At 47.1% G+C, this 27,841-nt stretch overlaps 1 protein-coding gene across 1 annotated transcript; it reads left to right on the top strand.

Moving 5' to 3' along the window:
- The first annotated feature begins 771 nt into the window (after positions 1-771).
- Positions 772-26,452, top strand: LOC8032342 (parafibromin). The gene is made up of 15 exons (XM_029984672.3): positions 772-936; positions 1,455-1,560; positions 2,413-2,451; positions 2,549-2,630; positions 3,779-3,834; positions 4,303-4,388; positions 4,534-4,744; positions 7,911-8,009; positions 11,670-11,745; positions 12,529-12,705; positions 15,377-15,464; positions 16,244-16,381; positions 19,303-19,394; positions 24,722-24,863; positions 25,862-26,452. The coding sequence occupies exons 1-15, from the start codon at positions 788-790 to the stop codon at positions 25,908-25,910; spliced, it is 1,590 nt and encodes a 529-aa protein (XP_029840532.2). The 5' UTR covers positions 772-787; the 3' UTR covers positions 25,911-26,452.
- The last annotated feature ends 1,389 nt before the right edge of the window (positions 26,453-27,841 follow it).

Raw genomic sequence — 27,841 nt, 5'->3', positions numbered from 1 at the left:
CTTTCTGATACGAGTATAATGTCGTCTGCATACATTAACCCTGGCAATACTGGCAAAACGCTCGATAATTTTTATTTGAGTGTTGCTTGCCTGACAAATGCTGGGGAACTATTTTTTCTATTTTAAATATTCGACAATCTTTCGGTTTTTTCTTTTTGCAGCTGCGTTTTTGTTTTTTTTAAAGGCCAAAACACATCTATTAAAAATCTTTTCGCACATGTGCATATCGAAACCGGTAGGGTACATGTACGTTCCACGTTCTCCGAGCTGCCATTCTCGCCGCGCACGTGCATGCAGAATTAACATAAAGCACAATGAAATAATGCAGTTTTATTAAAACGACACTTTCCATTTTCTTTTTTTTTTTTTGTTAACTGTAGGAGAGGTGTGAATTCCAGGTACGTATGATCAATATGAAGAAAGCTGACTGGTGAACAAACTATGTTTTTAATAATTTACGTTGATTTTCTAGTCACGTCGTTTAAAGCGTTAGTTAACCTTAACAATTAATTTTTGTCATGTGTACTTAAAAAAAAAAAAAAAAAAAAAATCTGGGGAACCCTAATCCGCCGTTTTTCGAACGCGAATCTTGCACTTCACCAAACTACTGAAGAAAGCCTATGATGACAGTGACAGTGAACATTTTATGGAGAAATGTCCTGAACGTCCTCGTGACAAATTCAGTTGAACTCGCAACGCCGACGAAAGGGCAGACCACGAGCAGACAGCCGCCCGCTCGTGTCGTCTGCTAACCATACCGGAACCGGAAGCGGCTAAGATCGCGCGCATGCGTTATTGTGCAAACATGGCGGACCCGTTGAGCTTGTTGCGACAGTTCAATGTCAACAAAAAAGATATTACGGAGAAGAATGCGCAGATTATTTTCGACGAATACTCCTGGCCGAAGACAGTGAAGACCAACTACCTCGTCTGGGGGTGAGTGCTTCCTCCGATCGCCAAGACGCGAGCTTGGTTCGCAAATGTTGTCGGTCTAGGCCTAGGTCGTGCGGCCGCGTCGGAGGTCCGAACGCGACATTTGTTTATGCAGTCCGTTTTCCACGTGCATTTCCAAAGTCTACCTCGCGTCCGATTTCCATCTGGATATCCCACACGACAAAGTTCCGCAAGGACGCTTCGACAGAAGTGTCGGGTTCAACCGCGCGCTTTGCCGCACGGTGTGAACAGTGGGTAACTTTTTTTTTTTTCTTTTTTTTTAAGCCGCCGACTACCGTTGCGCAGAGGCGGTATTTTATGCGCACGAACTCACCAAACGAAGTACCAAAAGTGTTACGACGTTTTTACAAACGAATCGACCGAGCTCGAGTCTGTTGCTAAAGCTGTGGCGTCGCGTGCGTCGAGAACTTCGTGCGGCGTTCGAACTTGTGGCATTCGTATTCCGCAAGTTTACAGCTGCTCCCGTGCCAAAAATCTTTTCTTCTTTCTCATTATTGTAGGTCCGGTAAAGATGGGACCCCGAGGGAGTACTACACTCTGCAGTGTCTGCTGTTTCTCCTCAAGAATGTCCATCTCTCGCATCCAGTCTACGTCAGACAAGCTGCCGTAAGTTTTGTCAAGCGTTCTGTCTCGTGTCCATCTTCGAGACGCGCTCTCTTTTTTAATTCTGTCGCGTCGTGCGTAAGCCCACAGATCTCAATTCAACTTCAGCACCCTTGTCTCTTGTAATGTCAGCACTCCTAACATCTACACGATAACCTGTCGCCGTTGGTTTGATTGAATGTTTTTTGGGCAGGTAGAATAACGCCAAGTGCGAGTTTCGTTTGATGTAAATTTCATCGTCAAATGTTTAACTTTACCGTTGTCATTGAATGTACCAACGAGGTTTTCAAGGTTTAATGCATAAATATTAGAGGTGTGTGAGTACTAGTGGTTTGAATTGAACTGGTACTGTGTCATTCGTACGACATGTCAGCTTTCTCTACAGTAATGAAACCAGAGGCTCGGAGCTGACAGGCAGTAGCACACCCCTAATGTGTATTTATATTTGACAAGATAGCCACCTCGGTGGCTCTGAGGCGAGAGCGCCGGCCTACGGATACCCATGTGGCGGGTTCGAATCCCGGCTGGGGTGCCCGTAATCTGACGGAGGCTTATTGCGGACGTGCAACGCAGCTTTCGGTTGCACGTCAAAAGATCCCCAGGTGGTCTAAATTAATCCTCAGTCCTCCGCTGGGGCGTGCCAGATGCCTGTCGTTGGTTTGGCACGTGAAACCCCCAAATTTGATATCTGACGAGATTAATAACGCATATTTGTGAATAACTACTCACTATATTTTATGAATTCTAGTCTATGAACTCTACATGACTGGCATAAACACTGACTGGTGACAACGTACACACTGCTTGTCTGGTCAAGACTATTTGGCCCGTTTTTAAACCGACGTTCATTCGCAGGCGGAGAACATACCCGTGGTCAGGCGTCCCGACAGAAAGGTCTGTTTGTTTCGCTCGCCTAATGTTTCTCTCTCAGTGTGCCTTGCTCGTGTTTCTTGGGCATCTCTCTGAGGCCCTCCCTTTTGCGCGGATGCAGGACATTTTGGCCTACCTCAATGGGGAGACTGCAACCTCGGCCAACATCGACAGGAGTGCACCCATGGAGATTCCGACCCAGGGTGAGCGCTGTTGCATGCCTCGCCTAGTACTGGGTCCACATTGGGAAGGAAGACTCGTTCTGACGAGAAAGACATTGTTGCCAGTCTGCCATGGATTGTGCCCGTCCTCTTAAAGAGAGGCCCAAGAACTCGGAATGTGCGCCTCGACCGAGCAACCTTCTCTTTGCCTTCTTTATGTGTTTAAAATGCTTTCGCATTTTGCGTGCCTCGTGCCTGGCAGTTTACGTAAAAAGTCCGCTCTTATCTCTCACACTGTTCTAATCCTGCTTTCCCTAAAAAGAGGTTTTTGCATTCATGGTAAGGCGCTCATTATTTGCTCAAAGTTTTCTCCGCTGCTTCTTGCTTGTCGAACAAAAACACACTCAGTTTTCCTTCGCTGTATGATAGCTTTGTCTTCATAGTGCCAGTTCTTGACTTTAGGCTCTAATCCACATCCACCTTATCCTTAAAACAGAAGCTAATAGAGCTTGCTAGTCTGGCAGCAGTAGTTCATAACTACCTAGTCTTTTTCAGTGTTACACTAGCAGGATAAGCTCCTCTCCCCAAGTTCTTTACTGTTCATAATTGGTGGTTTTCTCCTCTTCAGCACTCGCTCGGTTGAAGTGAAAATTGTGGAGGGCTTCGTGGGATGAGCTGGTCCCGCCACTCTTAACCTGCAACAGACTATGCGGAGAGTGAGTCGTCTGCTTCATGCGCGAGGGTTGTGTTGATGCCAGAATGACGCCGAGTTCTGGTTGGCTTCGATTGGAAGGATAGTGAGTAGACCTCAATGCTAGAAGCGTTGAGGTCCACCCACTATTTTTTCAATCAGCCACATAGAGCTCAATGTTCTGACATTGTCGCAACCCCTGTGCAAGAAGCGGACAAACTTGCGCTCCCCATAGCCATCATACTGTGAGACAGTTAGCAGTATATAGTTATAGTTATATAGACAAAGATAACGCAATATGAGTCTCTCTTTGGCAGTGAGTGAAATGAAGCCTTACAGTCCCACACGGTAGAATTTATGCACGAAGAAAAAAAACAACTAGGAAAGTGCAGCCATTACTGTATTGTAATTGTGCAGACTCTTGACTCATGCCATTCATGTGTTAGTGTTGAAAAGCTACAGTGAGTGAATGCAAGACTCACGGGCCTCATTCTTGCAGTCAAAAGGACAGCTGAGGACCCCCAGACAGACGCGGTCAAGAAGCCACGTCTCGAGGTGAGCGTCACTTTCCGGCCTCGCTGTGACAGGCTGGTTGGTAGGCAGCCGAAAACTTTCACAATATGGTTCGTCATTACTCTTGCAATAGACCACTTTTAAAATTTCTGTGCCAATCATTAGAAGACCTGACCCACTGCACAGTAGCAGAACAGCAACACTGTGGAATGTGCAAGTAGCACGAGCGGGTGGCTTCGGCTTGTGCTCCCACTGACTGGGGGTTCGAGCGGCCAAGGTCCTGTCGGAGGAAATGAGCTCGCACTTGTGTCTGCCATTGTTCAGGGATTCCAGAGCCGCTAACGGAGGGCATACCTTCCGAAGAGATCCAGACGACATCGTTGGGTTAAATCGGAACGGTTTCCTCGTGGTGCGGCGGGCACCCAGTGGACGAGCCGAGCGTATAAAGAGGGGGTCGACGACCTTTGAGCACACTCTTGCCGTAGCTTTCTTTCCGTCGTTTCTATACAGGAAACCCAGATGCAGAGGGCCAAGGAACAGTTTTCCGCTCGTCTGGACGCTCCAAAGGAGGCGCCTGTGGTCACAGAGCAGATCAGGTGAGGTCCTCCGTTTTTTCTACTATGGCAGACGCATATGTTCGAACCTGCCCTTTGAGATGTGTGGGGATGTTTCCACAGTCTCTTAACTTGAAATGAATGCTCGTGCGGGTGGGTAGACGTTCACCGAGTGCTGTCTGGGCAGGTCTCTCTCGGAGGCCATGTCGGTGGAGAAAATTGCGGCCATCAAGGCCAAGCGCCTGGCCAAGAAGCGGGCCACCATCAAGGGCGATGACGACCTTGGCCTGCCAGACATACAGGGCATTCTGGAGTATGACGTGGACGTCACCCGGGACATCCTCAGCCGGGAGCGCCAGTGGCGCACCAGGGCCACCGTGCTGCAAAGCACGGGCAAGGTGGGTGGGTTATACCCTTTAAAGGGTCGTCCGTGCCCCTGGGCCACCGAAAGGGCCTTTCGGGTTGTCTGTACCCTAGGGCTACTGAAAGGTCTTCTGGGCTATCCGTATCCAGGTGCCTCTGAAGAGCTTTCTGGGTTGTCTGTAAAGGCACACTGAAGGGTTTCTCGCGTTGTCTGTACCCAGGACCACTGAAGGATTTTCTGGGTTGTCCATATTCTGAAGGCACACTGAAGGGTTTAACTCTTGCATTGTCTGTGCCCTAGGACCTTTGAAGGGCTTCCTGGGTTGTCCGTATTCTAGAGCCATACTAAGCGTCATCTCAAGTTTTCTATGCACTAGCCTCTGAAGGGTCTTCCGTGTTGTCCATAACCTACAGCCACTGAAGGGCCTCGCAAGTTGTCCATACCCTAGGCCCATTAAAGGGTCTTCCCTGAAAGGTCTACATCGTTTGTATTTTAGAGCCACTGAAGGGCGTCCTGTTTTGTCCACACGTTAAAGAGGGGGGTTCTCAATCTTTTTGATCTCAAGGAACACCTCTCTTGATAGACAGCCGAGGAAGTCCTCCCGGTCTCGTCACTGATGCAATTAAGCGGTCCAGAATCCTATAGACTTGTAAAAAATAATGCACATACTTGGGAGTGTTTGGCACACCTATTAATGCAGTGTTTGGATCTTCTAAAATGGTGCTTAAATATAAAGAAGGCTTTCCTTAGGGTTTAGGGACAGCCAAGGAAGTTTGGGATATCTGGGAACCCCTGAGGGTTTCCTAGGGAACCCCTGGATATGAGAACTCATGCCCTAGAGGCTCACTGGAAGGCCTCTTGGTTTGTCCATACTTTAATGCCACTCAAGGGCCTTTTGACATGTCTGCACCCTAGAGCCACTGTAGAGCCTCCTGGGTTGTCTTTACCTTAGGAACAGACTGGAGTGTGTCTTGAGTTGCCCTCACCCTAGGGCAACTAAAGGGTCTTCCGGGTTGTCCATACCCTGGAACTGCCAAAAGGCTCACTGCGGGTAGGTCTCTGACAACCTCCAAAGAGTCATTTATCTTGTGTGCAAAGTGCCAGTTGGAGTCACCAACGAAAAGAAATGTTTGCTCCAGAGACATGTATTTACTAGAAAAAACAAGCAGCCGAAGCAAAACCAGAGGAGCAGTGGTGAGGAATGCGAACGTTCAAGACACTGACCATGGCACTTTTTACGTTTCGTGGATTTTGGTGTTTTAATTATGGAGACATGTCTCCGAAAGCTTATTGCTTTTCTGGCATTCCAAAACGAGAGTGGTTGGATGTTCGCAGTAGCTGGTCCCCTACAAGCCATGTTTGCGCAAAAACGGTAGAACTTTAAGTTAGAGGTGCACTCCCTTTTGGGCTGGACCTTCGCAAGCACATTGGCGTGCATAAACGTCTTGTCAGAGGCCCTGTAAAAGTGATGCAACTCTGGGCATGTTGTCGTGCAAGGCAAGTGTGGCCAGTTGTTGCCGGTTTTTGTTTACCCGCGAAGTTGCCAATGTATGAATGAGCGCACACGTCGATCAAAGCTTTGTTCTTCATTGGCTTTTCGTGGGGCTACAGCTTCTGCTTGGAACTTTCTTTTGGCGCTGAACGGAGCTGCAACGGCTGGAAACAGCTGTGCGCGCAGCTTTGTAACTTCAGTGAGCCTTAATACCATAGGCACTTGTTCAGAATCAGCATATATTTCTTCTTCACCAGGGAAACATCCTTCTGAATGTAAGTACAAACCCTCCAGTTTCTTCAGGCTTTGGCATATTGGCCGACCGTTGTTACCTTAACGTTACGCACCTCGGTTTAACCAAATTTGCAACATGGCAAAATTGTTTTATAGACCGACATGCTGTTGACAAAGAAGCCCACGTTTGCCCACGCGAGGTGTGGGCACTGTGCGTGCGCAAAAACCGAATTCGCGTAAAGTGAAGCGTCTGCGCATGCGCATGCGCATGCCGTGTGTTGGTCTATCGTCTACTTCTATTTAGTGTAGGAGCGTTGAACAACTACACCGCACTGCGCCACTTTGCTCTCTTCAAAGTTGGCATTGTGTCAGACTGGCCGTCAAAATATTTTGTGGAGTATGTAGCAAAATTATAAACCTAGGTTTCACCAGCATCTTGCACATAGATGGGTTAGAATGTACGTTAGCAGATGCGCATTAATGTACACTAACATGCACCTTTCTATAATTGTGCATTGTTAGTGACAAGGTTTATCTTTACCTGATTCTGTGTGCGAACAAGTAGTGCCCACCCTAGTCGCCGACAAGACGAGGACAGCCGGGCGCCTCCTTAGGCACATCATAGAGCGTAGAAATCTTATGCTAGAGGCGGGACAAGAAGGGCCTCCCCGCTGTTCTAGCGCTGTCGGGGACCATGGCTTCCCCAAAAGATGGCACGGCAGGGAGGACGGACCCCGGTAACAAAAATCGTGGTCGGTTCCCCCACTGTTGCTCTTACTTAAGTGCTTCCTGCAACAATGACCGACGATTGTCTGGGGACGTGCAAAGGTTGTTTAGGCGGGGTTTTGATTGGAAAGGAAAAGGGTTTGGGGGAGCGTCGGCAGTCGTCAGAGTTGCGACTGCGTTTGGGAGCTCAGGATTATTGCATCTACGTGTGAAGTGGCAGGATGTGTGGGATTGGTCGTCGGGCTTCCCTCTGTCTGGAGAAAGTGGTGTACGCGAGTGGCAAGGGGGAAAGCTACTTAACATGTGGTTGGCAAATAAAACTTAGCCGTGTTTGGGACCCTGTGTGTAGTTCCCCCTTTTTACAGTGGAACTGTTAAGGGCTAGTTTCCCCAGGATCGTCTACGTCGGCAAACAAATGATGATACTGAACTCTGGACAGCTACCGCCATCTATGAGTGACGGCGGCAGCCTTTCCACTCTGGCTTGCTGACTTGCAGCCGGCCATTACTTCATTCCCACCATAGCACAGCTTCGCTGGTCTTCCTTCTTCACCAGAGTGGAAAGGCTGAAAGTTTTTTGTTTTTTTTTTCACTTTCCTCGGTCTCAAAGGGGAGGGGGGGGGAGGGTTGAGGATGAATTGTCACCAGCTCGCCTGTTGTTTTAGTATTTTATTGGCGGAGACCCTCCGGTCTCCCGCGCAACCATGGATGCCTTTGACGGATGTCTTGGCTCTGCTTGTCCGTTGCAGAACTTTGCCAAGTCCATCTTCCCCATTCTCCAGTCCATCAAGGTGAGGGAGGAGGGAGGCACCAAGCAGCCCCCGCCAGAGCCTGCCCAAGCGCCCAGGGTGAGTGCAGCCTTCAAGCATCGTTGCACGGCCGTTCGGGAGTTTAGTGGGAGTTTTGTGGACTGTCCTAAAATACCGATCACCTGCCCGCGTTCCAAAATGTACCCAGCCCCTTGTTTTTAAACCTTTTAAGTATAGGCATTGGAGACAAACTCAGGTGTAATTGAGAGTGTTCAACATAGTTAAAATTAACTGTTGGGCTAGTTGGTTAAACATCTTAATTACAAAAGCGCAAAGGACAAGGACAGGACAAAGAATGGACAGGACAAGCGCTTACTAACAACTGATTGTTTAATGCATAATAAGAGAAAGACGAAAATGAGAGGAGATTTGATAAATTAAGACCCCAATTGTTTTCCAACTTAAAATTATTAAAAATTATTTGAGAAAAATTAGGACTGATAGAAAAATAAAATTAAAGAAAAGCATCCAGATTAAGAAAAAAGGTTGAGGTACCCTATCTCTTTCTCAGACAGTGAAATCGATGGTGTGCTAATGCACGTGTCTCCTTTTTCAATTATAGTTTTTGCCTCGAAAATCTCTCTGGCTCTCTTGCTCCGAAAGCGTTTGAGTATTTGCGTTTGATTGAAAAGGGGAGTGCACTTATGGTCTCTGGCATGTATGGCCAAGTGTCCAGACGGTGACGCATGCAGGGAAAGCTCATGCTCTCGTAGTCGCACATTTACGCAGCGCCCAGATTGACCGACGTACACTCTCCCACATGTGCACGGAATTTCGTAAACGATGTTGACGTTGCAGTTGATATATTTATGTGTGTGCTGGACTGAGCAGTGTTCTTGTCTTTCGTTCTGGGAGTTGATTTTTGGACACAGTTTTTTAAGTTTGTCAGGAGCTGATGTTACAACCTGTACGTCATATTTTGACGCTATTCGTTTCAAGTTGTGTGATACTTTGTGTTGGTAGGGTATCACTGCCGGGCGCCGTGTCTTATCTCTTCTTCTTCTTTCATTGTGAGTGGTCAGGCTCTCTGCTACATCGAACATTAAAAAACTGTTATACCCAGATTCCTGTAGTTTTTGAACTTGTGCCTCAAAACTCTGCTTGGCTGTGTGCTCGCATGATTTTTGCAAGGCTGCTATGAAGCAGCTTTTTACAATTCCTCTCTTGATTATTTTAGAATGGGCCGAATCAAATGGTAGAAGTGATTTTTTGGACCGTGGTTTGTATGTCCAGCAAGTATGGTTGTCTTCAAAGGACAGCTGAAGATCTAGGAACTGAAGCTTGCTTTCGTCTGGAAGCTCGTGGGTAAAGCTTAGTCCCTGAGATTGAGTAAGGAACGTGGTGCAGATATTGTTTACAGTTGAGTCATTTTGTTCAGGTCGTTCATGCAGTAGGACCAGATAATCATCAACATATCTGAACACCCGTGATACCAGGTTTGCTGGGAGCTTCTGGGCTATGTTCTTGTCACATTGGGCTAAGAAGATGTTACATAGAACTGGTGCCACGCATGAGCCAATGCATATTCCTTTTTTCTGGATATATGTGCTGTTGTTGACGTTCAACAACAGCACATATATCCAGAAAAAAAAAAAAAGGAATATGCATTGGCTCATGCGTGGCACCAGTTCTATGTAACATCTTCTTAGCCCAATGTGACAAGAACATAGCCCAGAAGCTCCCAGCAAACCTGGTATCACGGGTGTTCAGATATGTTGATGATTATCTGGTCCTACTGCATGAACGACCTGAACAAAATGACTCAACTGTAAACAATATCTGCACCACGTTCCTTACTCAATCTCAGGGACTAAGCTTTACCCACGAGCTTCCAGACGAAAGCAAGCTTCAGTTCCTAGATCTTCAGCTGTCCTTTGAAGACAACCATACTTGCTGGACATACAAACCACGGTCCAAAAAATCACTTCTACCATTTGATTCGGCCCATTCTAAAATAATCAAGAGAGGAATTGTAAAAAGCTGCTTCATAGCAGCCTTGCAAAAATCATGCGAGCACACAGCCAAGCAGAGTTTTGAGGCACAAGTTCAAAAACTACAGGAATCTGGGTATAACAGTTTTTTAATGTTCGATGTAGCAGAGAGCCTGACCACTCACAATGAAAGAAGAAGAAGAGATAAGACACGGCGCCCGGCAGTGATACCCTACCAACACAAAGTATCACACAACTTGAAACGAATAGCGTCAAAATATGACGTACAGGTTGTAACATCAGCTCCTGACAAACTTAAAAAACTGTGTCCAAAAATCAACTCCCAGAACGAAAGACAAGAACACTGCTCAGTCCAGCACACACATAAATATATCAACTGCAACGTCAACATCGTTTACGAAATTCCGTGCACATGTGGGAGAGTGTACGTCGGTCAATCTGGGCGCTGCGTAAATGTGCGACTACGAGAGCATGAGCTTTCCCTGCATGCGTCACCGTCTGGACACTTGGCCATACATGCCAGAGACCATAAGTGCACTCCCCTTTTCAATCAAACGCAAATACTCAAACGCTTTCGGAGCAAGAGAGCCAGAGAGATTTTCGAGGCAAAAACTATAATTGAAAAAGGAGACACGTGCATTAGCACACCATCGATTTCACTGTCTGAGAAAGAGATAGGGTACCTCAACCTTTTTTCTTAATCTGGATGCTTTTCTTTAATTTTATTTTTCTATCAGTCCTAATTTTTCTCAAATAATTTTTAATAATTTTAAGTTGGAAAACAATTGGGGTCTTAATTTATCAAATCTCCTCTCATTTTCGTCTTTCTCTTATTATGCATTAAACAATCAGTTGTTAGTAAGCGCTTGTCCTGTCCATTCTTTGTCCTGTCCTTGTCCTTTGCGCTTTTGTAATTAAGATGTTCAACATAGGTTCATTCGTGTTTTGTTTGATCGTTATTCTCAACCGAATTATTTCTATAGTTATGAGAGGAATTGTGAACTCGTAAAGTTAGGCTCGTTGCACAACAGGAGAACAATTTGTGAACTGACATATTTGTATAAGAATGTAAATGATATAATTGATTCCCCAGAGCTACTTAGTCACGTCTACTTGCACGTTCCTCGTAAGTCTTGTAGACTTTATACTTTGTTTTAGCCTACCGACTTTGACCATGCTGCACCCGTGACACGCCTACAACTGACTTATAACCATTTAGAACAGATTTGTGCGAATGCTAGCCTCGATATTTTTGATGAAAAGCGCAAATTTCGAAAGTGTGTTGAGGCTATTGTTTTTTCCTAACGTTTCGCTTTTATCCTGTTCAACATTCTACTACTCATTGATAAGTGCACCACTAAGGAGGCGTTAAGCTGTTAGTGGGTCACTGAAAATAAGACTAAATAAATAAATAGGCAGTGGACGTATCAATCACCCACCCCAGCCAACTTCCGAGCCCACCGAGCCGAGGCAGGTGCTCTTCTGCGTTGGCTGCCTCTGCAAGAAACCAGTGCGAGGCAGTAAAACCTTATCCGCACTTGTGGATGCAAAGCGGTAAAGCTCGATGCAAGAGTGTTGGCAGAAAGGAAGCTGCAAGCTTGACGAGAGTCAAACTTGCAGCTTGATTCTCGTCAAACATTTCTCAGCATTTCTCGCATTAAAAAAAGAGAGACAGGTTCTGTTTTGTGGGGGTTCGAGAAGTTTTTACGCAAGCCCACTGTTAAAGCCTCCTTTCCCACTTGCTCAGGCAACACCGGTGCGAGCAGCTCCCCAACCGGCTGTGTACAACCGGTACGATCAGGAGCGCTTCCGAGGGAAAGAAGGTGAGCCCTGCGTGTCTTTCCCTGCATTTTGGCCATGACAGAGTTCACGAGTGCACGAAGAACTTAGCTGTTAGATCCGCCCAAATAAAACCTCTTTTTGCCACGCTGTTTCAAGAGAGATGCAGCTACATTTGACTTTAAGGGCAGAGTCGCACACTTGCAACCACCTCCGACACAACCTGTTTTTAAGCCTCTGGCGAGTGCTTACGACAGGCAGTGCAGCAGCCGGGATGGCGGTCGTAAGTGGCTTAAAAGCCGGTTGTGTCGGTCGCAACGAAGCTAGTAAGAACTAGCTTTAATGTCAAAGAACATCTTGTTGCACGCAACCCATTAGTGCAGAAGCTACACCCACAGCCATAGCCAATGTATTTGAGACCGCGTGGTAATAAGTCCAAGCTTTCCAAGCTGCTCTTCTGTTTTGTTTTCTAGAAAAGTGTTAACTTTTTTTTTCCCTTAAACTTAGAAAACGTCTGGGAGACAGGTTTGCCCAGCTTTGCAGTTCTTTGAGGCTGCGGGGAATCAATTACCCCAATTCGACTCACATTTCTTCCCGTCGATTCGCAAAAGTCGAGGTTGCGTGAAGTGGAAAATTTCGTTGTGCCATCGCTGCCGCCAGTACGGGAATTTTCGGGGTTTCCACGGCAGTCACCGAATGGCTCCGACTTTTTAAGAGGGTACACCAAGACTCCTTTTCATCCAATAGTTTTCAGCGGCATCTCTCCTTAAGCCATCTCGTTTTACGGCGAGTTCACTGCGTCACCCGGAGCACTCTCGCCCGTGCAGAGACGGAGGGCTTCAAGATCGACACGATGGGCACATACCACGGCATGAACCTCAAGTCGGTGACGGAGGGCACCCAGCCCAAGCGGCCCGTGGCCCCGGCTCCGGCCCCGGTCCCCGTGCCCGCCGCCCCCTCTTCCACCGCGGCGGCCCCCGCTCCGCGCCCCGTCCCCAAGAGAGGTGAGCGGCTCTTTGTTCGGATTCGTGGTGTTGCCTCAAATCGACGTCGCCATAGTCGCCGACAGAGTGAGGATGGTGGGGCACGTCTTTCGAACAGCCAACCTCTGGCTCGGGCTCCGTGTCTTTCGCTTGAGATGCACGAGACGTCGAAGCGTAGTCGAATGTTGTAAGCTCGCGCAGGAAGCAGGACGACCGAAGCCCCTTCCTGTCGTTCTCGCACTGTCGGCGACCGTAGATCCATTCGTTTGTGGAGCTTCTTATAGCCACCCTACAACGGGGAGTGTTTGAAGTCATGTCCAAATTTTAGCAGCTGCGGTGCATTTTGACCACTTCAGCTGCTAGCCGTAGGATCGGGACGAAGACCACTTAACGTCGACTCGGTGCTTTGGACCGAGGTGGAACGTGCAAAGATTTTCTCGCTGGCGACTCGTTGAATCTGGGCGAATCCATCGTAAAATGCGTAGAACGAGCGGAAACGCTTCTCTTGGCAACTTCTGCGGGCGATGGTTTTGAACCAGTTTCGACACCCACTGCGATGTCGCGGAGTAATGTGTTACAGTAGATTCTCATTAAGTCAAACTCCAGGAAGCCGCAAGTTTTGTTGGAATTGGCAGAAGTTTGATTTGTCAGAAATTCCTCTAAACATGATCCGAGATAAAATTATGATTCACTATATGAATGGCCGGACAGACGAGATATTTGATGATTTCCTCTATATAGGCCTACTGATCATGAGGTGTGCCACAAATGAAACATCTGTGAAATGTATGACGCAAATTTATTCATTCCTGGAACGTGAGCTTAATCGTGGACTGTTATGACAACACATGACAACTCGAAACAAAATTAAGTTTGTTCATCGGACCAAGAAGTTGTTTGAAGTGAACTGCGAAGCGGGGGACACGCGAGTGATGAAAACAGAAACTGCACGGCAGTTTTCGCGGCAACTTGTGCAAACGCCGTAACAGGAACCTACGCTATCCTGCCATGTCACAGATTCCGCGCAGGTTGCTGTAGAAATTTCGCATGGTGCCTGTTTTCATAGCTCGTGTGCCCCGCTTGAGCCCCATTGAGTGCGCCTCTCACCGAGCACCAGTGCACTGTGGAGAAGCAACACCTGTGGAAGCAAGCTCTGCAGGTGTTGCCTCTCTGCAAGGCACCGGTGCTCGGAAAGAAGCACACTGAATGGGACGACGGGAATAAAAATGATAAATTATACGAAAACGGCGTTCCAATTAGGTGGCTTATGAATACGGTAAAAACGCAGTGGGACAAGCAAAATTTTAAAATTTGTTTGAATTAACCAGAAGTATGAAATATCCGAGTTTGAATTATCGTGAGCCTGCTGTATTAACAAAGAGAGCAGTTTTTTTTAAGACATTACGAAGTTAGCCATTACTCGAGATTAAAACGTTTAGGAGTCCCTGGTTTAGCACTTACGTGGTTTTAAAATAAATTTTTGCCTACCTCGTCAGTCAAGTACTACGGTGATGCCAAAGTGGGAATATTTTAGAAGTTACGTCAGCTATCTGGAGCATAGCTTCAATAATAAAAATTATAAAATCCATAAAAAAATTTTTTGATCATGACAGAAGCACTTGAAACGTATTCTTCTAAAAAAATTATAAATAAGGCCCGGTTTGCAATGCTCTCACATGTCTTCCATTTCAGTGTTTTAGAGACATTATAAGTGTGGAATTAACAGCACAAATACGAGAAGGAAGGATAGAGCGTTCTATCCCGTCTCCCTCGTCCATCCTTCCTTCTCATATTTGCACTGTTAATTCCACATAATGATCAACCAACTAGCCCACCAGATGATCATGAGACATTATTAAGCATGATGCCAGAATAAAAAAGTTTGATGAACATTGGGCTGTTGATTGACGAGCGCCCTATTTGCCGAGGCAATCGATGCGCCGTTTGCAAGGAAGGCCCGTGCACCCACTTCCCTGCAGAGCTCACGGATGGCCGATCATCACATTTTCACGTCGACAGAGATGACGCCCTCATGCCAAGATATTGTTTGTGCAGGTCACCTTGTTATTTGCCATGTATCTTGCGTAAAATAGACCGATTGGCACTCTGCGAAAAGGTAGGTGCTCGGGCCTCTTTGACACACGGTGCGTCAATTATTGAGGGAACGTGGTACGGGACAGATGTTGCGGTTGTACTCGTCTGACTCCTAGCAAGCCGACGGTCCATTAATAACCGATACTTTAATGCAAGCAGAGAGGGGAGTGAAGGGCATTTTGAATAAATGCTCGAGGAAGACGAAGGCCGCAGTCAAAGGAGCCACTTGGTACCTCATTCTTCACACTGTTTGCACCAGGTGTGCTTAACCGAGTATAACGACCGACTAGAGGAGAATGGCAGTGAAGCGCTTTGGTCATTCCGTCTCTTGCCCTGAGGCTTCCTGTGTTCATTGATACCTGCGCATCTTGTAAGGTTAGAGCGTGCACGTACGGCCAAAGTGCGGCAAAGAGCAACGACTGCTCGCCGGAAACTGTGCGTCTAAAAGGAACGCTGTTCTCGTCTTGTCAGTGAGCGGACGAGAAGGTTTTGTTTCGCTGTTAATGGAATTGTGCGGCGCCGAAGGGCGGCACAAATGGTGGGGACGCGTTCTTCGAGGCAGCGTTGAGGAAACGCGTCGGTGTCTCTCGTGTTGCAGTGTCCCGGACGCCCATCATCATCATCCCGGCGGCCACCACCTCCCTCATCACCATGTACAACGCGAAGGACATCCTGCAAGACCTCAGGTGGGCAGGGCCGACAAGCGTGGTAGCGGGGGGGCTGTCAATGAAGAAGGTTTCGAGATGCGCGAGCCGCAAGGCGTCGTCATGTGCCGCTTAGCTGAACTTGGAGCGTAGAAGTCGGAAGCGCACGACAAGGAGGGAGAAGCACGTCTCGGGTCTTGACCGGACTTCCGGGAGTCAATGCCTCGCTCGTTCTTTCGCGTCACACGTCGCATCTTTTGTGGCATTGCAAATGCCGCGATGACGTTGCGGAAACGACGGGTATCGACCTTCAAAGAAAAGTCGAATGTTCGTTGCAAGGTTTTAAACCGACGCAGTCCGTCTTTGGATAATGCGTTTTAGCTTTGAGTTCCCACGACAATCATACAGCTTCTGCCGTGTAAGTTTGGTTGAAACTGGGGCCTCTCTCTTTTGGGCTTCCCCCATATACCGGAAGCTGGCTTTGCCCCTTGGCCGTTGTTTTAAAGCGATAGGTTGGTTGCTTGCTTTGATCACACCATGGCAAGGGCAAGGGTGTTGGCAACTGAGCGCACGTGCAGCTGTTGGTCCGACATCGCGATGTGCGCAGCCAGTGACCTGAAGCCGTATTAAGCGAGGGGGGGGGGGGGGGGGGCATCGGTAAGGAAGGGAAAGGGTTAGTGCACCGTGCATCATTAATTCCACCTTTTGCACAGCGGTGGGGTAGGAACTACAGTAGTGCCATCGCACATTCGTTGCGTCTGACGGAATGTCTGAGCCGGGCGAATTTTTCTTGCGCGTCGGTGCACTCTCTCCTTTTGCAGGTTTGTGAGCACGGCCGAGAAGAAGAGCCAGGGCTGCAAGCGGGAGAATGCGGTGCTCATTCAGCGGCGGCGGAACGGAGGCACGACCGTGTCCTACCGAGTCATCGACAACCCCACCAACCTAGCTTCTGAGGACTGGTACGTGCCACGGCCTGCTTCATTTGTCTCCTTACCTGGACGGCTTCTTGAGCCTCGCTTTCGTTTTCTTTTCAGTTTTTATCTGGGGTGGTACGGTACATACTCTGTTTTGGAACAGATAGCACATTGTCATCTCTAGTTTCGACGGTGTTTGAAGAGGCAGTATGTCATGTCGGTCTCTCATGCTGTGAAGGCTATGAATGATGCGGTGCTATTTAATTCAAACCACTTATTGCACACCCATAGTATTAATCTTGAAATGTTGCTCCTGCCATCCTATAGATGCTGTTCATCTCTGAATTATTTATGTGTATTCTTCATTCTTTTTATTTTAGCCTGACCAACATAAGTTGCCCTTCATCTGTGCATTTACAGTAAAGCCCGCTTATATCGAACAGCGCGAGGATCGCAAAATAGTTTGATATAGCAAAAATTCGATATAGAAAGTGGAAAAATAAAAAACCTATGTAAGAGCAATTTAGCTGACATAGTGACGAGCTAACTCTCAGCTCTTACCAGCCTGCACTTCACCATTGATCGGACACTTTCTCGAAAAGAAAACAATCATTTATTGGGGCGAAAAAAGCTGCTTTAGTGTAGCCTGTTTCTTTGAGCTCATCGCGTACCTAGTAATGGCCCGCTCCACGGTATCCAAACAGTTGACAAGCGCAAGACCTCTGCCGTCAATGGCACTGCAGTATTGGCGTAGCAGGGCCACGGCAGCGACGGCTTCGCTCGAGCTCGGAAGAGGTACGGAGTCCTCGGCGTCAGTGGGACTGGGCTGACTGCTTGCGGCAGGCCGCTCCCGAACAACCTCGGCAGCGATCTCGATGTCGGTCAGCTCCTCGGTGGTTCCCGTGACGTCGTCGTCGCCTACAAAATCCTCCATTATCAATGTCTCGGGCTCACCACCGACGAACTGGGAGAATTCGTTCCACGTCTCGTCGAGCTCGCAGAGATCAGGCAGATCCACACCTTCACTGCAACCATCTTGCTCAGCTGATTCCTCGATGTTGGCGACAAAACTACCGTGCCGAAAGCAATTTGTGATGGTCTCCGGCTTCACATTTTCCCAGGCGCGCCCAAGACGTCAATCTTAAGGTCCTGGTTCAGTCGAAGCTTGATGAGCATCCTTTCGATCAGTCGTCGTTTGTAGATGGACTTAAACGTCCAGATTATGCCTTGGTCTAGGGGCTGGAGCCTCGATGTCGTGTTGGGTGGCAGGAACTTCAGCTCGATGTTGCTGAGCGGCACGTCCGTGTGGTGTGCAGTACAGTTATCAACGAGCAGGCACACACTGCGGCCCTCATCCGCAAGCTGAGCATCCTAGTCCGTCAGCTATTTTCCGAACAGGTCTCGAGTCATCCAGGCCTTTTTCCATTCGTACGTCACAGGAGTGTTGGGGCAGTTCTTCATGCACCGCGGTGTTTTAACTTTCCCAATGTCAAAGGGGCGCAGTTTCGTCGAGCCATCCATGTTGGCGGTCAGGAGCACTGTAATGCGGGCCTTGTTTTGTTTGCCGCCATGGCACTTGTTACCGCGGGTGTCGAGAGTCTGCCTGGGCAGCATTTGCCAGAGAAGGCCCATTTCGTCAGCAATAAAAAAAAAACCTCGGCTCGTACTTGGCAAGGATCTGGGGCCACTCTTCTTTGAGCCACTTCCTTATGCTATCGATGTTCGCATCTTCGCTCTTTCCCGAGATGGCTTTCCCGACGATGTCGTAGCGGCCCTTGAAGCGCTGTAGCCATCTGCCACTTGCTGTGAAGTTCTTGACGCCGAGAAGAAATGCAAAGTCCTTGGCCTTGGCTTGCAACATTGGTCCGGACACGGGAATATTGCGCACTCTGACGTCCGTGAATCACTTGTGAAGTGCCTTTTCGACGTCTTCGAAGGCCGGGTTTCGAACACGTTGCGCATCAGAATGCCTGCTTTGTCCCGCTTTCGCCTTGATGTCTGCCTTGTTTTTGAGAAGAGTGCTCAAGGTGCTTCGAGGAATCTTGTACGTCTCGGCGACACTAGACTTCTTTTCTCCCTTCTCTACCAGCCTAATGATTTCCAGTTTCGTTGCGAACGTCAGCGTCACCCGTTTCTTTACGCTGGCAGCGGCAGCCATCACGATCGGGATTCAGGAGAAGACAAGCAAAATTGAAGCGATCCGACCAAGTGCGGTGGCGTGGACTTGGGGATCGGCAACACCGCAGTGCCCTACGTGGCGCTTTCGGCACCAACGGCATGCAGAGTGTAGTGCTGGTCAAGCACTCTACAATCGCAAGTGTCTGCCGCGCCACCGCTGTGTGCGCGGCAAGTTTCCTCGCATGCGGCAGGCTTCCTCGCAATACACCGGCGTATTGCGAGGAAGCCTGCTGCATACCTTAGGAGCGCGCCAAATCCGGCGCGGAAAGTTCGATATATCCATTATGAGCAAGATCGCGTTCATATAAAAAGATTAAAATAGCATGGAATTTTTATCAGAATTCTACAAGGATTCGATAAAGGCAATAATTCGATATGCCCGTGTTCGATATAAGCGGGCTTTACTGTAGTTAGAACTACAGTAGCACTTTTTCGTAGTAAATACGAAAGGAAAGACATAGATATAGTGAAGCAAAGCTAAAGTACACCTGTAATAGTGGCATAGGTGTTAACATACTTAGGCTGCAGATACTAATGTATCCAAGCATTCCTCCCCCCCTCCCCCCCTTGAAAAAAAAAAAAGAAGTTTACTGCCATAGCAAGTTTTTACTGCTAGTATTTAGATGAATGTGGCAGTGTGATCCGCTTGTCAACTTTCTTGCTCGTTTTGGTGTTATTCTTTCCCCACTCATGTCGTCATCTCTGTTTTCATTTCTTTGTGTTGACTTTAGCATTGCGCACTAGTCGGAGGCAGTGTTTTTGCTGATGGGCCTCTGCGACCGTTGCAGGGAGCGAGTGGTGGCCGTGTTTGTGCAAGGCCCTGCGTGGCAGTTCAAGGGCTGGCCCTGGGGAGGAAACCCCATCGAAATATTCTCCAGAAGTGAGTCGCCCCCCGTTTCCTCACTCCACCGCTCGCGGCAGACTTTGAGGACGGCTCGTAAGTGGGGTTTCGCGTTTTCGCTGAATACCGACAGACTTCAAAAAGTAACCCCCGAGCTGTTTTGATCTAAATCGAGGGAAACCCGAAAAACCCCGAATTGGAGCCATCCTCAAATAAGAAAAACTCAAGTTACAGGGGCAGAAACTCCTCATTTGCAGTTGCATATTGCGTTAACCCGGAATAGAACCCTCACTGAACTGTCCGTGAGTCTGAAGTCTTGGTAATCACAGCCGTCATCTCATTTCCTTTTCTTATCGGGTCACGCGCATGTTCCCTGGGTGTTGACATAAGCCCTGACGAACCCTGATTTTTTGTTTGACACCAAAAATCAAAGCTACAAAAAAATAAAATAAAAGTGCTTTCAAATTTGCAGCAAAAAAATGTTTTCAAAGGTTTATTTGTAAGTGGGATTTGTTTCTTCAGGGTTAATTCCCCTCAAAATTCGAGGGTTTTTTAGGGGGGCTTATTTCCCCTGGAATTCAGGGGCGTATTTTGTGGGTTTATTGCCCCTGGAATTTGGGGGTGTATTCTTGGGTTTATTTCTCCTGGAATCAGGGGGTGTATTTTTCTGGGTTTTTTTTCTCTTAAAATTTGGGGGTGTTTTTTCGGATTTCTTTCTCCTGGAATTTCTGGGAGTGTTTTCTCAGAGTTCATTTCCTTTGGAATTCAGGCTTTTTTCTTTTTTTGTGTTGGTTTATTTTTTCTGAAAATCGAGGGGGGGGGGATTATTTCCCTTGGACTTCGGGGGTGATTTTAGGGGTTTATTTCCCTTGGAATTCGGGGTTGTTTTGTCAAGGTTTATTTCCTTTGGAATTGGGGGAGGTTTATTTCCTCTGGAATTCGGGGGTGTTTTTTTTTTTTTTTTTTTGGGGGGTGTGGGGGAGGTATTTTCTCTGAAATTTTGGGTGTTTTTTGGGGGTTTATTTCCCTTTGAATTCGGGAGGGTGTTTTCTGGGTTTATCTCTCTTGGATCGAAAAATAAAACCTCGAATTCCGCTGGAATTCGAGGCTTTATTTTTTTTTAAATTCGGGGTTGTTTTTTGCAAGGGTTTCTTTCCCCTGGAATTTGGGGATGTTTTTTTGTGGGTCTACTTTCCTTGGATTTGGGAGGGCTTTTGCTGGGTTTATTTCCCTTGTCGGAATTCGGGGCTGCTTTTTGGAGTTGTTTTCCTTGGAATTCGAATGTGTTTTTTTCGGGATTTCTTTTTTCCGGCAGGAGCTGTGTTTTTCAACCTAAATACTTGGTGCCAATATAAAAAATTTGTGCTTATTGGGGCTTACATTGAAGAAAACTGAAGACAGACTTGGGATTCTCCGACTTCGAGGGAATGTGTGCGTGATCCGAGCATACTTGAAAAACTTTCCGATTCCGGTAAAAGAAGGAAGAAGGACGATGTGCGCAGTTCTCGAAGAAAGCCTCGCAGACAGTTCAGTGGGGGTTCCGGATCAAAGCAAAACAAACGTGTAGTTAAAAGTTTTTTTCCTCGAGACTTGGGTTTTTCTCGTTCGAGGACAGCTCTGGTTCGGGGTTTTTCCTGATTTAGGTAAAACAGGCTTGGGGTAGTAATTTTGGGGGGGTTATCAGTGTTCTCCGAAAACACAGAACCCAACTTGCAACGTCTGGTCTGCAAGTTATCTAACGGCTTCATAAAAAAAAATATTGGAAGCAACCTTTATCTTCAAAGTCTTATAATGCATGAAATGTGTCATCTAAAAAGCAATTTTTAGATGACACATTTCGAAACAAGCAAATTTGTTTCGAATACATTAAAGGGTTGTTTCAGTGAGTGGAGAAGAACACATTGTTTATTAACTTTTTTCTTGCTGCACTTATTTAAATCTTTCAATTTGATTGATGGATTTCAAGTCCCTATTTCGATGCATTCGGCACAGTTTTTTGACACACTATGCCAGGGGTGGCCAAGCTGCGTCTCGTAAGCCGCATGCGGCTCTTCGCGTGTCGAAGTGCGGCTTGCGGCTCCCTCCCCTACCCCCCCCCCCCTTCCCACTTTCCCGCATCCCTCCCGCTCACATGAGCATTTCCCCAAAAAGAGAAATGGAACATGTTTTAAATCAAAAACAGGTTGCAGTTTGCTAGTGTTGTGCTACTGCTACCTTATATACAGTGGACTGTTTTTGACTTGGATAGATTGAAAGTAGTCCAAGTTTTGTTTATTGCTTTGAACGAAAGTTTGCTTCCCCCCCCCCTCCTCTCCATACGGCTCTTGGAAGTTTCAAGGTTTTGTTTGCGGCTCTTAGGCCGGGCCAGCCTGGCCACCCCTGCACCATGCCATCCAAGATATTACAGGGAAATTCTACTGTGAGTCTTGGTTTTTGCTTTTCCGCAAAAGGTAAATTTTTCGCGTGACTTTAAAGCTCGGAGGTCGTGAGCAATCGAATCAAGCACGGCATCCTCGTCGCAAGCCGACGCTTCTCAAAAACATCGTCCAACTTGCGATTCTGGTGCAAATGCAATCAAATTTTTTGGATGAGAGAGGCAGCAGTGAGTCAGAAGACGACATTCATTCGTTCTATTTTAGTTTCGACTGTGGCAGTGGGTCGAACTAGAGTCGCTGAATGTTCCCTGGGTACCAAAACTTCCTGGCTCGAGGCGCCAAGACGGCGGCTCAATCTTTTTCTTAACTGTGGTTACAATGAGCATTTAGAAAGCATGTTTTCGCATAAGAACAAACGGGAAAAACTCTTTTTCTAGGAACTTTTGTTGGAGATTAGTACAGCGTAACAGGAGCATGATGTCATCATAAACGTTTAGCTTACAAGGTTTTGCAGCACGATTAATATTGTTTTTATACAACCACATCTCACCGGTGATTTCAGATAGCGCGTTCCGACCTTGGTACGTCCTATATTCGCTGGTAATCCGGGGCGCGTTCGCTTGGGAGACGGGGGTTGCCAGCCCTGAAGCACCTTCTACCATACATTTTTCGGCACCAAAATGGCCAATCAAAGCTATGTAAAACTGAACAGTAACAGTGGACATTATCGAATGCGATACTCTGGCAACATACGGTGACTCTAGGTTGAACCAGCCGGGATGATCCTGGGTGCCCATCGGTATGTTTTATTTTGTGTACTGAGCGCATTTATTGCCTCTGTGAGCTTCTGTGGACTTACTGGGCATGTTCCAAATGCATTATTTTTCGTCTGCAGGGTGTCAACTCTATATAGACTTGATTTTATGCCATCGCCAGCAGTACAAAGGGAGTATTCTTCGAAAAGGCGGCGGCCCGGTCCACCAATCGCGGCATGACGCTGCGAAGTAGCACGAAACACTTCGGTCGGTGCTTCAGGGAACGGTACACTTATCACGGGAGCTAACTTTCGTTTCTGCGGAACAGAAAGCTATGCACGAATGTTTTTCAAACTTGCGGGATTTGTTTCAGAAGAATTACGTACAATATGTAAATTTTTAATAGTTTTTTACTCCTTCTAATACTTTGTAAAGCACATTGGATTAAAATATAAACATCCCTGTTACATAGAATTTTACGTTGCATTATTTGTTCTTGCGCATATAATAGATACCTTGTTTGACATCTACATTTTTGATAAGAGAATTCCTTTAGCTATATTTTGGTATGCTTTGGAGCACCTAGGTAGTAGCAAACTTTGCGGCTTAAATTTTTTTTTTTTTTTTAAGGCCTATTAACTTTTTTTTTTTGCAGTAAGAAAGGAGTTCATTGCTGTCACCCTCCAACGACATCACCACTCACCATAAAGGGTGTCGGCAGGCGGTGACTGTAGTACAGTCGTGTCTCTTAAATTAGGCGCTTCATTCTCCCCCCAAAAATTGTCCATAATGTGTCTTCCATAATAATAAGACAGGAATGCATGTATTCATTCAGTTTGTGCCCTAAGGTTTTGTCTGTATAGCAAGGTATTATCAGTATTAGCAATGTCCATGTTAATGAGGCTCAACTGTAGAATGCTCGGGCATACACATTAGCTGGTGCACATTAAAAGTTGTTCCGCTTTTGCAAAGCTCGAGAGGTCCTAGGCGCAACCCCTGTGGGGGGAGGAGGGTAGTAGACATTGTTTGAATTCTGAGGAGGGCTTGTGTACATTGTTTTGCTTATCTTGCCGTGGTAACCTAACGGGTTGTGCTGGCACACCCTGCCACCTTACACTGCAGGAACGGGAGGGGGGGCAATGTTGCACAGACAAATAGATGAACAAATTTCTGGAAGCGGAGGGTTCCGTTAAAATGCATTTTGTACATCTTACACCCCGTACACATAGTAATAATGAAAAGCAGAGTTTAAATTATAAAATACCTAATTAGTAACACACCTCACATAAACTAATGCAATGCACTAATGCATTTATAAAAACTAGGAGAATTGCTAGTTGGCAATGATATGAAGTTTCAGTAAACATCTGAACCACACTTCATTAAGAACAAAAAGTGATTTATGGCTTTCCTTTTCTTTGTTTTGCAGCTGTTGGCTGTTGTCATTGTCTGTTTTCATTCCCGTGTTTTATGTACTTAAATTTCGATAGTTGTATTTTTTTCGCTCGTTACCATGAAGATTAGGATCATTTTGTTTTTGGTTGGAAATTTCGGCAGCAGACATTTTTCCCGCCATTTATGTATTTACGGAAACTGTAAGGGGCCAGTGCGTCGTTGGACTTTTTAGCCTTTTGCACTGACCCTTCTTTCGAACCGTGTCAAGAAAATAATTTTTAAATAAAAAAACTTTTGGCAGAAATACTTAAGACTGCGAAAGCATTTCTACACGCAGCGCATTCCTACAAGCAGCACGTCACGTCTTCCTGCCACACACGGCGCTGCGGCAGTGACATCACGTTCCCCCACTGCACAAGCGCGACGAACCTTGCCGGCTTTACGGCAGGTTCCGTGGCGAAGCATTGCGTTGCTGTGCTTTTTTTTTTTTTTTGTGCTCTATTTTTTGAGCGCGTCCGCTTTGACCTTGAGCGCACCCGCCGTCTTCTGTGACGAGGCATCTGTGTTGCTGTGCTTTTCTTTGTGTTTTATTTCTAATGTGCGTCTGCTTTGACCTCGAACGGCCGCGCCGGCTTCCGTGACAAAGCATCTGATATGGCGCGTCGCAGCCAATTTAGGTGTCGTTTTTCGCGGTTACTGTTTTTTAGGTGCCGTTTTTCGCTTTACAGACGCCGCTGGCTCCACTCCATAGGACAGTTAATGCTTTTGCATTAATTATAAAAAAAGAAACTGGTTACCCATTGGGCTTTCCTAACAACTCGTGCTTGTGCCCTGTGTGCAGTCAAGGCATTCCACCTCAAGTGGGATGAGATCACCCTGGACAGCAACGTGGCCAAGTGGGCTGTGCACGTGATCCAGCTGAGCAAGCAGAAGCGCCACCTGGACAGGGCCAACCTCCTCAACTTCTGGGAAGTGCTGGACAGGTCAGGAGCAACCCTCATCCCCAACTGTGGCCTTCTCTTTTTGCCACAATGAATTTAACCTGAGACTGGGACAGAAGGAGAAAATAATTTCTGAAAGCGGTAGAAAAAAATAGCGTAAACAGACGTCGCCTGTCTCTACTACCGTCAGTAACATTTTCCACCTTCTGCCCCAGTCTTGGGTTAAATTTACTGTGGTAAACTCACAGTCTGCGTGTGCACCGACTTTATTTTCTCTTTTCTTGGTTTTTTCTCTTTTTGCACGACTGGTTCTGGTGTGCGGGTTCCCTTTCGGAAAGCAGTGACAAAGCCCATTGAGTGCTATGCAACTAGGAGCGAACATGCAAGAGCCAGTTACACTTTTGAATGATATGCAAAAATGAAGGGTGGTGCTCAGGTTTTGCATGTCTGTTTGAAGGCATGGTCATGGACAAACACTTAACGAAGCTGCAGGAGCGTGTGAGCTTGCACAAGTGCACATCCTGCCGGCCGTGAGAGTAGCAACCATTTGACCCTGCAGTTCTTGACGGCATTGACTGTCGGTTGGTCTGGCTCCTCTCTCCGCCGGCATAATGCGTGCATGTAGTGCGAGGCTGCGACTTCCTCTAACTTTGGTGGCTTTGCCTATGACTGTTAACCTTTGTTAAGGTTGACATTCATAGCCTTTTAGTGCATCCTCGCAATACCTTAGGTACACAGCACTCTCAGTTGTCACCGGGCTGGCTAAATCGCAATCGGCCATGGTGTCATGGCGGCGCTTGGTATCGTTGAGTCACCGACAACATTCGGGTTCTTCTGAACTCACTTATCTCAGTTGAATAGGTTGGATTTTGCTAACCGAGTTCAAGTTTATTCTCCTAATGGCTCGTGCCAGTAATTCCCGTGTCCGGCAGCTGAATTGTCACGAGTTTGCTTCCGGGAGCTCAAAATGCGAATGCGCTCGACCGGTGGTAAAAGCGAGCTACATCTTTAATCGAGGACCGGATTCACGTTTCACGCAGGGTCGAATTCCAGAGATCCTGGACTCACGACGCCGTGAGGAATGCGTAGCGAGCCTGCAGGCCATGCACGCTCGAAGAAACCTCGCGCGTTAAGGCAAAGAAAAGCATTTGTAAGCGGGGGGACACCACCACCACCACCACCACCTACAGGCACCGTAGAGCCACTTCGCAGCAGCTCGCCGGAGGCATCCGCACCATGCTTCCCGGCAGCCCACATCCATCGTCCTCCGTGCCGCTTCGTCCAGACCGTGCGAGGTGGTTGTACAAAAGATGGACTCTGCCCGTTCCCCAAACTTCGCTGTCGGCGACGCGCCGGAACCCGAATGTCGAGATCGACGGAGTCGACGACATTTCCGCACTTCGCCGTCTTGCACGAGGCGGACACACCCAGAAGATGTAATTCGTTTGTTCCCGTCTTCATTGCCATTTTGCTCCAACCAAGTCTCCCCAGCCGATGTCGGAATCCGTGCCGGCTTGTCACGAACTTTCCGACATGGTCCCACTGTCTGTCGGTGGGAGTATAGTGGGGGGGGGGTAAAACTGTATAATAGTGTGCTGTGTAAGAAAAAAAGAAAAGCAGTTATGAACGCATTTTGCCTACTTGTTGTCTTTTTTTTTCGTGTGTTTTGAAGGAGTGAAGTGGGGCTTGTGTGTGATTTAGCTTTTCCGCCGTGCCATTTGACTGCTACACAGCTAAAATCCTTGGGCAGTTTAATAGCCTCGATTCGACTTGAGTTGCAATGCCACACAAGGATTTTGGGCCCTAGGTTCATGACCAAAGGATTAGGTAAGAAAGAATGCTTATTTGTAGATTTGTTCTTAGTGGATGGCTTTCTTTGTTTTAAGTACTTAGGAGTATAGGACAAAAGTAAAATGTTGCAGAACCTAACAGGTCAAAACTAATGAACTGGCCAATGCTGGGACTTTATAGTAACAAAACAATGCAAGCATACTGGCTGACACTCATTTTGAGAAAGTCAAAGGTTTGTGCTGATTCCTTGGAAACGTGTCTCTTGCAAGTTGAGATGACCCTCCAAACTATGCTAAAATCTTATGCACAATGAGGAAGGAGCAGGCTAACTTCAATCCTCTAAATTCACCATTTTCTTAGTTTCCCTTCTCCGAGAATATTTGGCAGAAAGCAAGAAGTGTGTAGGAGCATGTGTTACAATACCAAGCTAGATCCTGTTGGCTTCTGGCTTCATTTAACTGCATAGATCTAGATTTAGTTCCACAGACTCCGTCTGCCGTAGGCCGTGACAGTGTGTTTTTAGCCTGTGTGTATATATTTGCGTTGCATGTCTTTCAGCCTTTGACTGCGCTCTGACTCAGGTATAGGAAGGCCGTATGCTATCTTGGGTAAAACCAGTCGGCGCTACAGTTGACGCGCAGGTGTAAAAAAGGAAAACTTAAAGATAAAAGGTGTGCGCGTCTCAGGAGGAGGGAGAAGATGTCGCTACCTCTTTTATTCAGGGGCATTCGGTGACTCGCCGCGATCCCTACCCCCCCCCCCCCCCCCCCCCCGTCCCCCCCCTTTCCGTCTACCCCAGCTCTCGTGACCCGCTGCAGTGACCCCCCCCCCAGTGACGCCACTTCTCGGAAGCTTCGCGATATTTTTCATTGTTCGTGGTCTGTTCGGGCAGTAATGTGGCTTCGTTGAGTGCGCTTCTCACCACGCACCGGCGCAGTGCGCATAAGCTACATCAGGGATGGGCAAAATACATGCCAAAATGTATCGAAATACAAATACAAAATACTTCGTCAAAAATGTATGTAGTTACAACTGTAGTTGCATTTCCAAAAAAAAAACAAAAAAACATTTAAGTACAAGATACAAATACAACCCAGTGTATTTGGTCTCCTCCAAATACTTTTCGAAATACATTCCTCATAATTTGCGTCAGCGACTTCAGGGCACCTGCAACGGGTTTCTGTGTTTCTCATTTTAGTTTTGCATCGCACACTCGGGAGTTAGTGTGC

The sequence above is a fragment of the Ixodes scapularis genome, unplaced genomic scaffold (genome assembly GCF_016920785.2).
Source record: "Ixodes scapularis isolate PalLabHiFi unplaced genomic scaffold, ASM1692078v2 PGA_scaffold3__209_contigs__length_174095766, whole genome shotgun sequence".
Taxonomy (NCBI): domain Eukaryota; kingdom Metazoa; phylum Arthropoda; class Arachnida; order Ixodida; family Ixodidae; genus Ixodes; species Ixodes scapularis.
Note: the sequence above shows the minus strand (reverse complement) of the source record. Positions and strands in the feature narration are given on the sequence as shown.

What these genes read in the sequence shown, in the direction of transcription:
- LOC8032342 (XM_029984672.3), top strand. Translation starts at nt 788, where the DNA reads ATGCGTTATTGTGCAAACATGGCGGACCCGTTGAGCTTGTTGCGACAG. An exon ending in GACATCCTGCAAGACCTCAG is followed by an intron (nt 15,465 to 16,243) that starts GTGGGCAGGGCC and finishes CTCCTTTTGCAG; the next exon opens with GTTTGTGAGCACGGCCGAGA. An exon ending in TTCTGGGAAGTGCTGGACAG is followed by an intron (nt 24,864 to 25,861) that starts GTCAGGAGCAAC and finishes CGTTTCACGCAG; the next exon opens with GGTCGAATTCCAGAGATCCT.